This window comes from Mastigoproctus giganteus, chromosome 14 (assembly GCF_048544385.1).
Source record: "Mastigoproctus giganteus isolate SK-2022 chromosome 14, ASM4854438v1, whole genome shotgun sequence".
NCBI classification, from domain to species: domain Eukaryota; kingdom Metazoa; phylum Arthropoda; class Arachnida; order Uropygi; family Thelyphonidae; genus Mastigoproctus; species Mastigoproctus giganteus.
Window position 1 is genome coordinate 87,892,998 of NC_143588.1, and position 16,128 is coordinate 87,909,125.

The 16,128-nt window shown below is 37.1% G+C and overlaps 1 protein-coding gene across 3 annotated transcripts in view; it reads right to left on the reverse strand.

The window, feature by feature from the left end:
• Nucleotides 1–16,128, reverse strand: part of LOC150075326 (lysine-specific histone demethylase 2-like) — a 362,688-nt gene that overhangs the window by 301,106 nt on the left and 45,454 nt on the right. For all 3 annotated transcript variants that reach the window (XM_090389224.1, XM_090389225.1, XM_090389223.1), the window contains exon 4: nt 10,839–10,928. In XM_090389224.1, the coding sequence (XP_090245350.1) occupies nt 10,839–10,928 (90 nt within the window). The remainder of the gene's footprint in view (nt 1–10,838; nt 10,929–16,128) is intronic.

Sequence of the window (16,128 nt, forward strand, 5' to 3'; positions counted from 1 at the left end):
CTGGAAAAAAAATGCAGTACTGATAGAAGCATATGATGCAAGAAAGCAAGCTTATTTGCATCATATGCTTCTACTACTACTGCATTTTTTGCAGTAGTAGTAGATCTTGTTGCCCTTCTTTGCCATCTTTCCTAAAATGAGGCCTCCAGATCTGTACGCAGTACTCAATGCATGGCCCCTGACCATTACTTTATAGGGATAATCACCTCCTTTCCCTACTAGCAAAATTCATGTATATCACTGACAATACCCATGACCTGCTCTAGCTGTACAATTACTCCCAGGTCTTTTTCATTCTCTACCACCCTAAGTGTAGTACCACACAGTTGGCACATTTCTCTGGGGTTACTTCTACCTATATGCAGTACTTTGCATTTGTCAATGTTAACTGTCAGTTGCCACTTCTCAGCCCATCTGCCCAACTTTTCTAGATCATGCTGCAGTAGCACACTGTCATTAACAACCCTGCCAACCTTTGTATCTACTGAAAACTTTGACATTAAGCCTGATATACTCTCATCAATACTATTCATAAATATACAAAACAACAATGGGCCCAAAACCAAACCATGAGGGATGCCACTAATAACATTAGTCGATGTAGAGCAATATCCATTGATTACCACTCTGTCTTCTTCCACTCTACCACCCTTTTGTTCAATGTAGCAACTTGCCATCAAAACCATACTGCTCCAATTTGAACAGCAGTCTTCCATGAGCAACAGTATCAAAAATTTTCCTAAGATCCAAGTATATGATATCAACAATTATTTTTTGTATCCATTTCCTTTGTGACCACATCATAGTATCCAATCAAATTGGTCAGACAAGACTTCCCCTTAAAAAACCGATACGTCATCAAAACTATAACCGAAGTCTTGTCTAGATGATCCTGCAGTGCTTCTTTAACCAGTGCCTCCATAATTTCCCTGGAACAGAAAAACTAACAGATCTGTAATTACTTGTGTCACCTTTTGAACCACCTTTGTGAATTGGGGATACACATTTCCATTCTGTGGGGACTAACCCCAAGTCCAAGGATGCTCTCATAATTATGGCTAAGGGTTTGCTCCTTTAATATAACTGGGTACTATCTACCTCAGGTGGCTTTCTTATGTTTACCTTCAACAATTTCTCATCAACTTTGCTCTCAGTTATTACAAAATCATTAAGCTGCCTGTTAAGAGTTTAATAAGCTTCTGTCCTCCACTTCTCTACAGAATTCCTATTGGTTGAATGTAGTTGTAAAATATTAATTCAGTTATTCAGCTACCTGAGCTGAATCTTCAACAATTGAACCATCAATATCATCAAGTGGACCAATATGATTCATCCCCTTCCTTCTACAGTTTATATAAATAAAGAAATCCTTGCTGCTTTTCTTAGCATCCTTTGCCAAAGATTTCTCGCAATCTGCCTTTGCTTGCCTAACCTTTCTTTGTGACTAGATTGTAGATTACCTTATATCTACCATAGGCCTGATAATTTATATCCAACCCATGCATTTTTCTTCTCTGCCATGAATCTCATTAGTTCATCTGATATCCATTTATGCTTAAACCTTGAACAGTATTTCTTAATTGGTATGAAAAGCCTAGAAGCCTCCAAGATTAATTCCTTAAAAGTTTCCCTTTTAGAATTTGCTGTTGGTAACATCAATTGGTCCCACTGTATAGAATTTAAAAACTGTCTGAGACCACTGTAGGCACCTTTATGAAAGCAAAAATCTTTCCCTTATGATTTCTTTTAGCTTGAAATTCACTGCTTGCACTCGCAATGACGCTCAACACCTTTATTGTATTGGAAAAGACGAGTTCACCAATATTAACCTTGAATTAGCAGAAATTTTAGAATAAGAAGCTAAAACTGCTTGTAGTAGTAGTAGTGGTGGTGGTGGTGGTGGCATGTGATGCAAGAAAGCAAGTGTATGAGCTTATGCAGCATCAGCCAAAAAAAAAAAAAATCACACCATTCCCTCCAAATGTCTGTCCAGCTCCTCCTTAAATTTATTCAACCTATCAACTTCCACAACGACAGATGGAAGTTTGTTCCAGCAATTAACCACCCGCTGGCTAAAGGCAAATTTCCGCACATCTATTCTACATCTTTCTTTTCTTAATTTGAATTTATGCCCCCTTAGGTTCGTAATCTGAACAAGTGGAAGGATCCCATCAGAATTCAGCGGGCTCAACCAATTCAAGGCCTTATATACCTCAATCAGATCACTGCGCAGGTGCCTAGTCTCCAGCCACTGCAATTTGCAGAGCTTAAGCATCTCTTGGTAAGAGGATCCCTTCATTCCCCTCACCAATCTTGTTGCCCTTCTCTGTACACGCTCAAGTAAATCTGCATCCTTCCTAAAATGAGGCCTCCAGACCTGTACGCAGTACTCAAGGCGTGGCCTGACCATTGCCTTATACAGAGGGATAATCACCTCCTTTTCCCTGCTAGCAAAATTCCTATATATCATTGACAAAACCCCATGACCTGCCCTGGCAGCCTGTCTGCATTGCTCAGAAAACTTCATATCTGACTGCACAATTATTCCCAGGTCTTTTTCATTTTCTACCACCTTAAGTGTAGTACCACACAGTTGGTACATTTCTCTGGGGTTACTTCTACCCATATGCAGTACTTTGCATTTGTCAAGGTTAAACTTCAGTTGCCACTTCTTAGCCAATCTGCCCAAATTATCTAGATCCTGTTGCAGTAGCACACTGCCATTACTGTCATTAACAACCATGGCAACCTTTGTATCATCTGCAAACTTCGACATTAAGCCTGATATACCTTCATCAATATCATTGATAAATATACAAAACAACAGTGGACCTAACACCGAACCCTGTGGGACTCCACTAATAACATTAGTCCAAGAAGAGCAGCACCCATTGATTACCACCCTCTGTCTTCTCCCACTTAACCATCCTTTTATCCATTGTAGCAACTTACCTTAATACCATTCTGCTCCAATTTGTACAATAGTCTTCCATGCGCAACAGTGTCAAAAGCTTTCCTGAAATCCAAATATATGATATCAAAATTATTTTTTGCATCCAGTTCCTTTGTAACCACATCATAATATCCTATCAAATTTGTCAGACAAGACTTTCCCTTAACAAACCCATGCTGTGTCTGAATTATTGCTGCAGTCTTGTCTAGATGATCCTGCAATGCATCTTTAACCAGTGACTCCATTATTTTACCTGGAACAGAAGTTAAACTAACTGGTCTGTAATTACTCGTGTCACCCTTCGATCGCCCTTTGTGAATTGGGGATATATTTGCACATCTCCAGTCCGTGAGAACCTCCCGAGTCTAAGGACGCTCTCATAATTATGGCTAAGGGTTTGCTTAGTTGCTTTGCTGCCTCCTTTAATATAACTGGATAGATCCCATCCACCCCAGGTGCTTTTCTTATGTTTAACTTCGACAATTTCTCCTCCACTTTGCTTTCAGTTATCCCAAAATAATTAAGTATCCTGCTACGATTTGATAACCTTCTGCCATTTTCAAACCTTAATAATTCCTCATGTGTGAATGTAGATGCAAAATACTCATTCAGTTTGTTTGCTATCTGAGCAGGATCATCAACAGTCGAACCATCGATGTCAATGGACCAATCTGATTCATCCCCTTCCTTTTAGAGTTTATATAAGTAAAGAAATCCTTGCTGTTTTTCTTAGCATCTTTTGCCAAGGATTTCTCGTAATCTGCCTTCACCTGCCTAACCTCCTTTGTGACCTGATTACAGACTAGCTTATATCTGCCATAGGCTTCTGAGTCGCTTGATAATTTATATGCATCCCATGCATTTTTCTTCTCTATTACGAGTCTCATTAGTTCATTAGATAATCATTTAGGCCTAAACCTTGAACAATATTTCTTAATAGGTATGAAACTTTTAGTAGCTTCCACGATTAACTCCTTGAATGCTTCCCACTTAGGATTTACTGTTGGTAACATCATCAGTTTATCCCACTGTACAGAATTTAAAAACTGTCTGAGACCACTGTACTCACCTTTACGGAAGCAAAAACCCTTTCCTTTACCCCTGATGGTAATTATATCTTTAAGTAAATCCCACATCAGTACACTGTGATCACTGCCACCTAGTGGTTCCTTTATCTGTAAATTCTTAATACATGAATGATCACTGCTGATAACCAGATCAAGAGTATTACTTTCTCTGGTTGCCTCTCAAACATGCTGCTGCAGAAAACAATCATCCAATAAATCCACAAATGTCTGACTAGTGTGTGAGTAACCAACCCACAAGTTCCAGTCAATATCTGGGAAGTTAAAATCCCCCATTATAAGACATTCCGATTTACTATCCCACTCTATTACTCTGTACAACTGTTCATTGTACTCATTCGAGTTATTAGGCCTATAACACACTCCTACTCTTATTTTTGCTTTCGCAGTGCTTATGTCACACCAAACTGACTCAACAGTGCACTGTTCATCGATATCAACAGGATTGCACTTCTGTAATGTACTTTGGGTGGTAGTCTTGGAAAAAATGACTTAGCTGCTTGGATTGAAATGGTTTCAGAAGCTCCAATTGTGCATTACCTGAGCAAGGAAGAAATTGCAGCCTTTGTGAACAATGGTCAGGATACAGAAGATAATGTGGATGACTTGTGTAAGGAAAAAGCACTAGAAATTAACAAAGTGTTTGAAAACATTAATGAGGTAATGGCATGGTTAGAATTTCAGTGACAGTGAATATTTTCATTTATTGCATCTGACCACTATTAAGAATTATGTACTAAAAAAAAACACTGTAGTCAGTTCCAGCAAATTAAATTACATGACTATTTCAGAACGGATGTGTAAAATGTAAGTCCATAACAGCATTGTATATTAGTAGAATGTAAAGGGAATGGTATGATCTTTAATGCTTTATGTCTTAAGTCTGTATACCCATGAAACATTAGTAAATAAAGCATTTATTTGCTAAGTAAAATGTATTTATGTTAAAAATACACTGGAGAAAAAAATGGCAAAATTTTTTTTGGCTATAAAATGCTTTGTTTATAATGCAAGCATCAAAGTTGCTGCCTGATACCTGCATTAAATCGAGGTTGCACTGTAATTAAAATGCTTATGGAAAACTTGCCATGATGCCTCAAAGCAGTGTTTTTTCAATATCAGTCAAGTGACAAATACATCAGTTTGTATGGTAATTAAATTTCTCAAACTCCATATTCAGGGTTTGATTTGATTTGATTTTAATGGTGCAAAAACAACAAAGGTTATAATGCACCAGCTGAGTTTGATATTTACCAAATATGTGAGTGAGAAAAGGGCATTCATTTAACATGCTGGTTCCAAAAGTTTCCTATGGTTGCACTGTTACACAAATGAGTGAATGGTATATATTCACTCACGTATAAAGGAAAGAATAATCAGTGCATATTCTAACACAATCAATGACATATATTGAGTCATGGCCTCTCACAAACATGTAAGCTATCAGTCCTAATATTCAAGCTTCGTTTGTGAGTTAAGTGTGTGTTGAATTTTGGTAGTAATTAATCATTCTGTGACACCCAAATCCTCTGCTTATTCTATACTGGCTGATAGTAGCAATTCTGCACATATTCCTTGTATCCAGAACACAAAGGGAAATGGTCAAGTTTCTGTCATACTTAAGCAATACTAGTGTGGTAGATGATTCTGGCATCTCCCCATCTCTTCTATCATGCAGCATGTTATGGGGTTATGACAAGCATCGTGGAAAGATCATTGTTTCTTACATTTCAAGATTTGGCTTTAAAACAATTTTTTCAGGCAAGCCACTAGAGAGAGCCAGCAGATGAGTTAGTGAATAACCTTGCTGTCTCCATTTCAGTAGCTATAATTGGAAGGTGTGCAAGGAGCATGGATAAAGATGGGAGGCAGGATTATTGCATTAAGGAGCTGGGTATATCCTGCAATCTGCATGTCACGTTTAAAAATCAAAAATTCATACGATTCTACCCCCTCCACAACCACAATCTTTTTAACTCATCAAAAATCAATAAATAAAAAAAAAAAAAAAAAAACAACTCCATCCAATTTTACCCATAATGGTAAATCAATGGCAGGTGTTTATAATATGCAGTAATTACAGTCAATTATAAATTACAGTCCAGTAATTATTATATGAAGGGAAGTATGGGAGGTACAGCTCACTCACACACAAAGGCTTAGGGGTGGAGGTATTTATGGAGGAATAATTAAATTTAGAGATCCATCACAAACAGTAAAATTAACACAAGCAAAAATAACTAAAATCTTTCTAATTCATCTCACAAATATATACAGGGTGTCCCTGAAATCAATGTTGATATTTATTGAGGGAATGGATCATTAAAATTCAAGAAAAGTCTACAGTCAGTTTAAAGTAGGAGCAATGGCTTTTGAGTTAGAGCCTTAAACAGATTAGTGGTGTCATTTCTGCCTCTAGCATTTTGCAAACATGATGAAGTGGGGTATGCAAATCAGATTGTTGCACAAAATGTTATGTAAATTGTTGTACTGTATATTTTATAAAATGCGTGATGAAAATCTGTAAGGCTACAACAAATGGATTGCTGCTGTGAAATGGTAACTTCATTATGCAAATAGTGAGTAGAAGAGCATTAATATTAGCAGAATATGCAGACATTCCCTTTGTATATGGTGTAAGTAAAGGAAATGTACAGCTGCAGCCACTGAATATCAGCACTGTTTTCCAACAAGGAAAGACCCTCATTCCCATATGTTTGTCAACATCCACTGAAATTTGAGAGAATGGGGCACAGTGAAAGGGCATCACAACTCTCAGGCTTCACAGTGAAAGGGCATCACTGCTCAGAAAACTTCATATCTGCCTGCACAATTACCCCCAGGTCCTTTTCGTTCTCTGCCACTGTCAGTGTAGTGCCACAGAGTTGATACGTTACTCTGGGGTTAATGCTTACAATATGTAGTACTTTACATTTGTCAATGTAAAGTACTACATATTGTAAAAGTTGAGCAGATGGGCCTCTGAGCCCATCTGCTCAACTTTTCTAGATCCTGTTGCAGCAGCGTACTGTCAGTAGTGTCCTTAACAACCCTGCCGACCTTTGTATTGTCTGCAAACTTGGATTAAGCTTGATATACCATCATCATCAATATCATTTATAAATAGAGAAAAACAACAATGGACTCAACACTGAACCCTGAGGGACTCCACTAATAACATTAGTCCACGATGAGCAGTGTCCATTGATTACCACTCTGTCTTCTCCCACTCAACCATCCCTGTATCCATAGCAGCAATTTGCCTCCGATGCCACACTGCTCCAATTTGTTCAGCAGTCTTCCATGTGCAACAGTATCAAAAGCCTTTCTAAGATCTACATATATGATATCAAAGTTATTCCCTGCATCCAGTTCCTTTGCCACATCATAGTATCCAATTAAATTGGTCAGGCAAGACTTTCCCTTAACAAAACCATGCTGTGTCCGAACTATAACTGAAGTCTTGTCTAGATGATCCTGCTGTGCTTCTTTAACTGCCTCCATTAATTTTCCTGGAACAGAAGTTAAACTAACAGGTCTATAATTACTTGTGTCACCCTTTGATCCTCCTTTGTGAATTGGGGTCACATTTGCGCATCTCCAGTCCATGGATACCTCCCCTGAGTCCAAAAAAGCTCTCATAATTATGGCTAAGGGTTTGCTTACTTCCTTTTATTCTAAAAGATCATAATGGATGTGGAAACTCCATTGCTATAAGAAAGTGAAGGGAAGGAGGCTAGGGTTCAATCAACTCTAGATTCATTTTGAGAAGGATTCTCCCTTCTAGGAATAAATTGAGTTGTACCTTGTATGTTAAACTAGTCTTCATTGGTATTCATTTGCCCAGAAAATTAATTTATCTCTCAGTTCGACACCTCTCTAGAATGAATTATCTTTCTAATGTGAGAGCCCATTGTTCCATTTCTGTTGTTTTGTTTTGTTGTCAACCACATTTTTAAGGAAGTAATTAATAATGGCTATTTGAGGGCTTTCTGCACATCAGAGTATTGAACAATTACTCAAAAAAATATGGAATCACTTAGTGTGACAACTTAATAAGGTACAGATGAATGAAAGAGAAACTCCTCCCACCTGATTAAAATATGGATGTTATTTCTGGAGGGAATAATACTGATAATTCAACAACTGAAATTATGAAACAAGCAGATATTAATACACCTGTCATGAATGGAGAGAGGAAGGGAAGAAGAGATTACTGTTTGGAGACTTTACTAGAAAACTGTTAGCCACCAAGTCCATAATAGTAGTAGTAGTAGCATGTGATGCAAGAAAGCAAGTGTATGAGCTTATGCAGCATCAGCCAAAAAAAAAAAAAAAAAAAAATCACACCATTCCCTCCAAATGCCTGTCCAGTTCCTCCTTAAATTTATTTAAACTATCAACTTCCACAATGACAGATGGAAGTTTGTTCCAGTAATTAACCACCCGCTGCCTAAAGGCAAATTTCCACACATCTATTCTACGTCTGTCTTTTCTTAATTTGAATTTATGCCCCCTTAGGTTCATAATCTGAACAAGTGGAAGGATCCCATCACAATTCAGCGTGCTCAATCCATTCAAGGCCTTATACACCTCAATCAGATCACTGTGCAGGTGCCTAGTCTCCAGCCACTGCAATTTGCAGAACTTAAGCCTCTCTTGATAAGAGGATCCCTTCATTCCTCTCACCAATCTTGTTGCCCTTCTCTGTACACGCTCAAGTAAATCTACATCCTTCCTAAAATGAGGCCTCCAGACCTGTACGCAGTACTCAAGGCGTGGCCTGACCATTGCCTTATACAGAGGGACAATCACTTCCTTCTCCCTGCTAGCAAAATTCCTATATATCATTGACAAAACCCCATGACCTGCCCTGGGAGCCTGTCTGCATTGCTCAGAAAACTTCATAATTTACCAGTTTTATTCAAAAAATCATTCAGGTCTATTATGAGTGTATTAACTGGACAATGTGTAAACTTGCACTAATGCTTTCTTATTTTTTTTACATGTTTTTCACATATGGTAAAAAAAAAAATGGAGTAAAACTTCATTTTTTTTTTACTTTGTAATGAAGTAAAATGAAGTAACACTGAAGTTTTACTGCATCGGCCAGTTTTGAAATTCAACACAAAATCTGTGCACCTGTCTTTCATTGGTCTTGTGACTGTGATTTAAAAGGAACATGGCCTTTAATAATTTATTGGCAGGAGAGGGGGGGAGGTTGTTTTGGCTCTTATTTATAGACTACATTGGAGAAAGTTAGGAGTTAAATGCATATTTTCTTTGAAAATAAATCTTTAATTATATTAGTTTTTAATAAATTTTAATAAGTTCTTCTATTAATGTTTATTTTTCTCTAGAGAGAGTAATAAAGATTGATATCTCTGAGTGAAGGTATCATCCTTGGGCTGTATTATGAGCATTACATTTGAAAATGAAAACTTGCAGGACAAAGTTTGCTTTTTTTATAGCTAAATGAACAATTAAGACAAACTATTCTCAGGTGTTTATCATGGCCATGTTCATTAACAAAATTAAGGAAATAATTACAGAGTTTTAAAAAAAATTTGAAAATTGTTTTTTTTTTTTTTTTTTTTCTTTTGCAAAAAGATGGAGAAACTCTATGGTACCAACACTCTGGTATGGCAGTAAGACAGGGGAACCAAAGCAAGTCAAAAATACATTGTCTTTCATAAATCCAGAGTTGGCAGCTATGATACTGAGTTGGATCATTAATTCTTTCATAAAGATGCATATATATACACACATGGTGTGTGTGTGTGTGTGTGTGTGTGTGTGTGTGTGTGTGTGTGTGTGTGTGTGTGTGTGTGTGTGTGTGTGTGTGTGTGTGTGTGTGTGTGTGTGTTCATGTGAGAGATTACATGGAAAAAACATCCAGGCATCAAGGCTCTGTAATGGGTATCAACAAAGTACATCTGTATACATACAGATTATCCTGAAGCTCTACAGAGACATACTACTATCTATCAAATGTGTTTAAAAGTAATAGTAGCTGTTTTCATATTTACAACAGTTTTTAAAATTAGTAAAGGAGAGTGAAGCACTTTTAACAAACTTTGAGACTATGTGGGCTGATAAACCAAAATTTAAGAATTTCTCTGGAATTCAGATCATCAAATAACACATATATGAGGATATATAGATGATATTACTCCAACAAAAAAAAATAATAAATAAATAAAAAAAATAAGTAGTGAACGATTTTTATTTTTTTATCGTTTTTAATTTTTTTTACAATTTTACATTTAAATAATTTTTTTTAACAATGTTGATTTTATTAAAAAAAATTCACTTCAGATCATGTGTGCCTATATAGTCCAGAAACCCATTTGTCACTGGTTAGGTGTGACTTTATGATTTCATCCATTTATCAATTTCAATTTCCAATATACTCTAGGGTTCATTAATGGCGATCTACGTGGCTTCTGATCAATAGTTGCATTACCTTCTGCCCAATTGCATATAATGTTGATTTTGGGTGTATGACACTTTCTGTTATCTGGTGAATGAACAAGTCTGTTATGCGACAATGTATTACACCTCTTGTGAAGGGATCTAGGCCCTTTTCTATCCAATTCTGCTCCATCTATCTGCTGTCATTGGGTGCGCATGACTTTTAAAATCTTTTAATTGGTACTGCCACTAATTGCCATGTGACCTCTAGAATTAATTATTAATACCTGAGGTGCAGCATCTCAATACATGATGGTGAATAGCACATATTAAAAAAAAAAAAAATTATTTTGCAAATAACACAAACAAAAATATGTATGTACTACCTGCGATAGAAAAATTCAAAGCATTCATTACAGTAATGCTCTCCAGGTGACATATGATACCAACGAGATGTATATCCATTTCCAGCACATCTGCAAATCAAAAATTAATTTTAATAACTTAAAGAGACTAACTTATTAATTTTAAAAGGTTAACACACTGCTTTGATAAATTATCACTTTTACTATACATTAATAAAAATTTTAATTTTCAAATGTACATGACATTAATTTTCTTACATACTTTTCTGATAATGTAAGTGAAGAGAAAATGATGAATAGTTTAATTACACTTTCATAAAGCCTAGTAATGAAGGCCAAGAATATAGTATAGAGCTTGTTCAGTAATTAGTACTTAGTATCAGCAAAACAATGCAAGGAAGAAAGCTTTTATGCCATCCAAAAAAAAAAAAAAAATCACATGCCCAAATCCCCTTTATATTATTTAAATAAAATTTTACCTCTACAACAAGATACCTTGAAATGAGATTGTAAGTGCCAGGAGGCAGAATTTTATGCTCGTGCAAACGAATAAATTTTTTGGAAATTTAGTCTTTTTTATTAATTAATATATTAAATTGTGTTTTACAATTAGTTTAAATAGTCTTAGTCACGTTTGTCAGCTTATTTTTAAATTTAGCTAGTGATTTTGTCAGTTATGACTCACTACTCATAGCGCTATTGTATCAGTGTTTTGGCATGAATATCATAGCATGTAGTGAGTAGTGAAGAGGAATAGTAGGGTTTTAATTGTGATAAGTAGCTCAAAGGTTCTAATCACTTGTTGGAAATATATCTTTTTGTGTTTAGCTAAGGAATTTTTACTTTTTAGAAAGGATATAACTATTTTAACGTTGCGATCGTTACAGTATGACGTAATATATCTCGAACTTGATAGCATAAGGTATAAGGTAAAACTAGATTAGTGTAATATGTATCACTGCATTTAGGAATAAATTAGCTTAGTGTAGTATTGTCAATTAATCAATTAAATTTATTAATCTTATTAATTTTCATTGTTAATCAATTAAATTGTATTTAAATGGAAATCATGCCCCAGACTAGAGCAGCAAAGGAATGGGCACAAAGTAGCAGGAGTGCAATGGCTCAGGGGAAAACTGAAGGAGATGATTCTCCAACACATCACAGCCTAAAAAAATTTGCAATTTGTGAAATATTTACAGACATTTCTGGTACAGGACATGATCTAGACTTTGTGTGTACTAGGTGCAGAGTGTACTGAGAGCATCTATGAGAGTTTAAGAGCAGAGCAGATGCACTCAAAGGAACTAAAATGGGGGACCCATCAAGCTCTCAGTTACCCAACTCATCACCAGAGCTCACTCTTGTGCATCAGACAATACAGCAGCAAACATCAAGACAGAATGCACTGGTCTCACAGGAGCTAGTTATTGTCGGTGACTCTACTGTCAAGGAAATGGGAGAAATATGTTGTGCAAGAAGGGTATATGGAATAGTACCAGGGTATGTTTTCCAAGGGCAAAATTAGGTGACATTGTAGAGCAGATATTATCTTTTAAGGTCACAAAAGGTGATATTGTTGTATACGTTAGTGCTAATGACATTAACAGTAAGAGATCGGAGGACTTATTTAACAAGTACAAAGAAAAGTTGGCAAAAAGTCGCAGGTTTGTACTGAATTTGAAAGTGTCTGAAATTCTGCCCAGACATGATAGGAGGGAGTATATGTTGAGAGCCTTATCAATCAGTTTGGCCCTGGAGAGAATGTGCAAGGCTAATGGGGTAGAATTTTTCTCAGTGTGATCTGTGCTTGTTAATTGGAGACTGCTTTTATAAGGATGGGATACACTTAAATAGAAGGTGTGCAAGAATATTTGCTGAAGCCATTGAGGTAGTGACAGGTGAGTCGGAAAACTGCTAGCTTGAGGGATACACAGAATAATAGTTTAACTAGAGCTGCAAGCACGGGTGAAAGTGATTTTTGCGTTGTTACTATTAATACATGCAGCATCTTGGAAAGCAAGGTGTCTGGGATTTCGGGCCTGCTGTGGGTCATCATGGAACAAATGAATCCACGGGCTGTGTTAGGGTAACTAAGAGTTTTAATTTACATTGTACTTAAATGTACATTAATGCTAGAAGCATTGTAAATAAATTTGAATTTGAAATACTGGAACTATAGCAATTTGGCATTAAGGGAAAGTTACCGATATAGGTAAAGGGATGGTTAAGTGGAAGGAGACAGATTGGTTGTCAATGGACACTGCCCTTCATGGACCAATGTTAATAGTGGAGTTCCCCAGGGTTCGGTGCTGGGTCCATTATTGTTTTCAATATTTATCAATGATAATGATGAAGGATATCAGGCTTAATGTCTAAGTTTGCAGATGATACCAAGGTTGACAGGGTGGTTAATGACTACTGCAACAAGAGCTGGGAAAATTGGGTTAATGGGCTGAGAAATGGCAATTGAAGTTTAATATTAACAAATGCAAAGAACTGCACAAGAGTAATTGTGCAGTCAGACATGAAATTCTCTAAGCAGTGCAGACATGCTGCCAGGACAGCTCTTGGGATTTTTTCAATAATATACAGAAACTTTGTAAGCAGTGATAAGGAGGTAATTACCCTTTGTATAAGACCATGGTTAGGCTGCATCTTGAGTACTGTATACAGGCCTGGAGGCCTCACTTTAGGAAGGATATAGATCCACTGGAATGGATGAAGAGAAGGGCAACCAGATTGGAAAAGGGAACAAAAGGTGCTCTTACCTAGAAAAGCTTCAGTTCTGAAAATTGCAGTCTTGAGCCAGGCACTTGCACAGAGATCTGACTAAGCCTTGACTTGATTGAATAAGCTGAATGTTAATGGTATTCTTCCACTTGCTGAGACTGCACACGAGGGATATAAATTCAAGTTGAAAAACGGATGGTTGCAGGATAGATGTGTGGAAGTTTGCCTTCAGCCAGCAGGTGGTTGATTGTTGGAACAGGCTTCCATCTGTTGCTGTGGAAGTGCATGGGTTGAATAAATTCAAGGGAGAACTAGACGACAAATTCTTGGAGGGTACGGATGGATGAACTGTTTTTTTTTTTTTTTTTGCTTATGCTGTATCAACTTGCTTTCTTGTATCATTTGTCACTACTATTACAATGGCTAGGAGGAAGTTTATTCTAGCAACCACTCTTTTGGCTGAAGGAAAATATTCACATCTATGCTGCAACCATCCCTTTTTCAATTTAAATATGTCCCCTTTGCACACTGCCTACGAAAGAGTAAAGATACCATTGACAGGCATTTAATTTGCTCAACACTTTTAAAGCCTTAAACATCTCAATTAGGTCTCCATGTATATGCCTAGTTTCCAGATGCTGCAATTTGCAGAACAAGTTTTCCTTTTTTAAGAATTTAATTAAATTTTGTGCTTCCAATTAATCTTCTATGCCCCTTTCCAATAGATCTAAATCCTTCCAATGCAGTATTCAAGCTGTAGCTTAAGCAGTGTTTTCTATAATAGAATAATCACCTCTTTATTCATGCTGGCAAAGTTCTGTATATCACTGACAGAGCCTCATGAGCTATGCTGGCAACATGTCTGCACTGTTCAGAGAACTTCAAGTTAGATTGTAACCATCTTGAGTTTAATGCTATAGCATTAGCAAGTTACTAAGACATTAAATTTAAAATATCTACATAAATATCAGGAATTTCAGGAGATCCTTCTCATAACACTAATACATGAAAATAAGTGGCATTTTATAATCACTCTGTATCCTGTTACTTAATCATCTCATTATCCACTAATGCCATTAATGGCACTTTGACTCAACTGCATTCTGCAGATGCTTCAGATTGGAAGGCAGCATACCTTTGACGAAAAGAGCTGATTCCACCAAATGAATGAGACATGGTGAAGTCGCCCTCATGTTCTTTGAACCATACCTTAACAATGTGCCTTTTGACATGCTGCATTGTTCTGTCAAAAGTAACTGTTAACGCATGTATAAACTCTGAGCACGAAGAGATGCCCCTGGTCAGTAGAGATATTCAAATAGGCTGTGACATTCAGACGTTGATTCATTGGTGTCGTGGGACCTAATGTATACCACGAAAACAATCACTACACTTCCACCAACAGCCTGCAGCTCTGACAACTGGCATAATGTGTTCTGGTATTATCATTAGCATGGAACCAGGTGACCTTTTTCCACTCTTCAAATTTCGAGTGTTACTGTTCTTGTGCCCACTGTATCTATAGCTGCTTGTTTTCTCTGAGAAGGGTGGAACCCAGTGAGGTCATCTACTGCTATATCCCCATCCATTACAGGGTTTGATACAAATTTGCATATTTCAATATACCCTTTTAGGTGCAAAAGTATTAGGGTCATTTGATCAACTATAGTCCATCAGTAAGCCTGCGCAATTCTTTTAACCCTCTGCCAACTAGTTCTCTGGTCACAGGACTGCCATTGGCTTTATATTTTCTGTCTGCTGGACCATTCTTGGTATCATCAAGACCAGGGGTGGCGAACCTTTTTAAGGGTGCATGCCAAAACTGGCTAAATCTTTTAAAAAAACTACCCTCAGAATTTTTTGCATGCCCCTTGGAAGGCAATTTTCAATTTTACAGGTCAAACAAACCACTGCATGAATACAGTGAACTATTTACTGAACGGTGTGATGTCACTACATGCCTGGCAGAGAGAACAAGTGTGTGCAGGTCACGACTCAAGGTGGATTTCCTGGAGTGACGTTGTTTCATCAAAGTTTGAAATTTTTTTTTGGAAAGCTCTGAATTCCACGTGCCCAAAAAATTTATGTGTGTGCCACTTTGGGCACACATGCCATAGGTTTGCCACCCCTGATCTAGACACTATTGTTCATGAACACTGCATCAGCACAACTACACATGATAGTAATATAATGGCATGTCTGGCACTGACTATCATAATGCATTCCAAGTCACTTAAGTCACCACTTGCCCATTCACCTGCCGAATTACACATGCATGCACAAGAAAACACAACAGTACCCTACAGTATCTGACTACCTGCTTCACATAGCCTCGTATGACATGCCACACCATCTTTGACCATTCCATCAGAGACATTTGTGAATAATGTCAGCATACCTAATAAACTAGCTACATGAGGGCGTGTGTGTGTGTGTATATAGGTCACTTACGTTTATGTTTTGTCTTCCCTCTTCCCCAAAAATAAATGAAAACTAGACAAACAAAGTAGCGTAGAAAGCCTGTGCCCATGGATTGGCTAACTATGGGGGTATTTTGTTTTGTTTTGTTTGTCTAGTA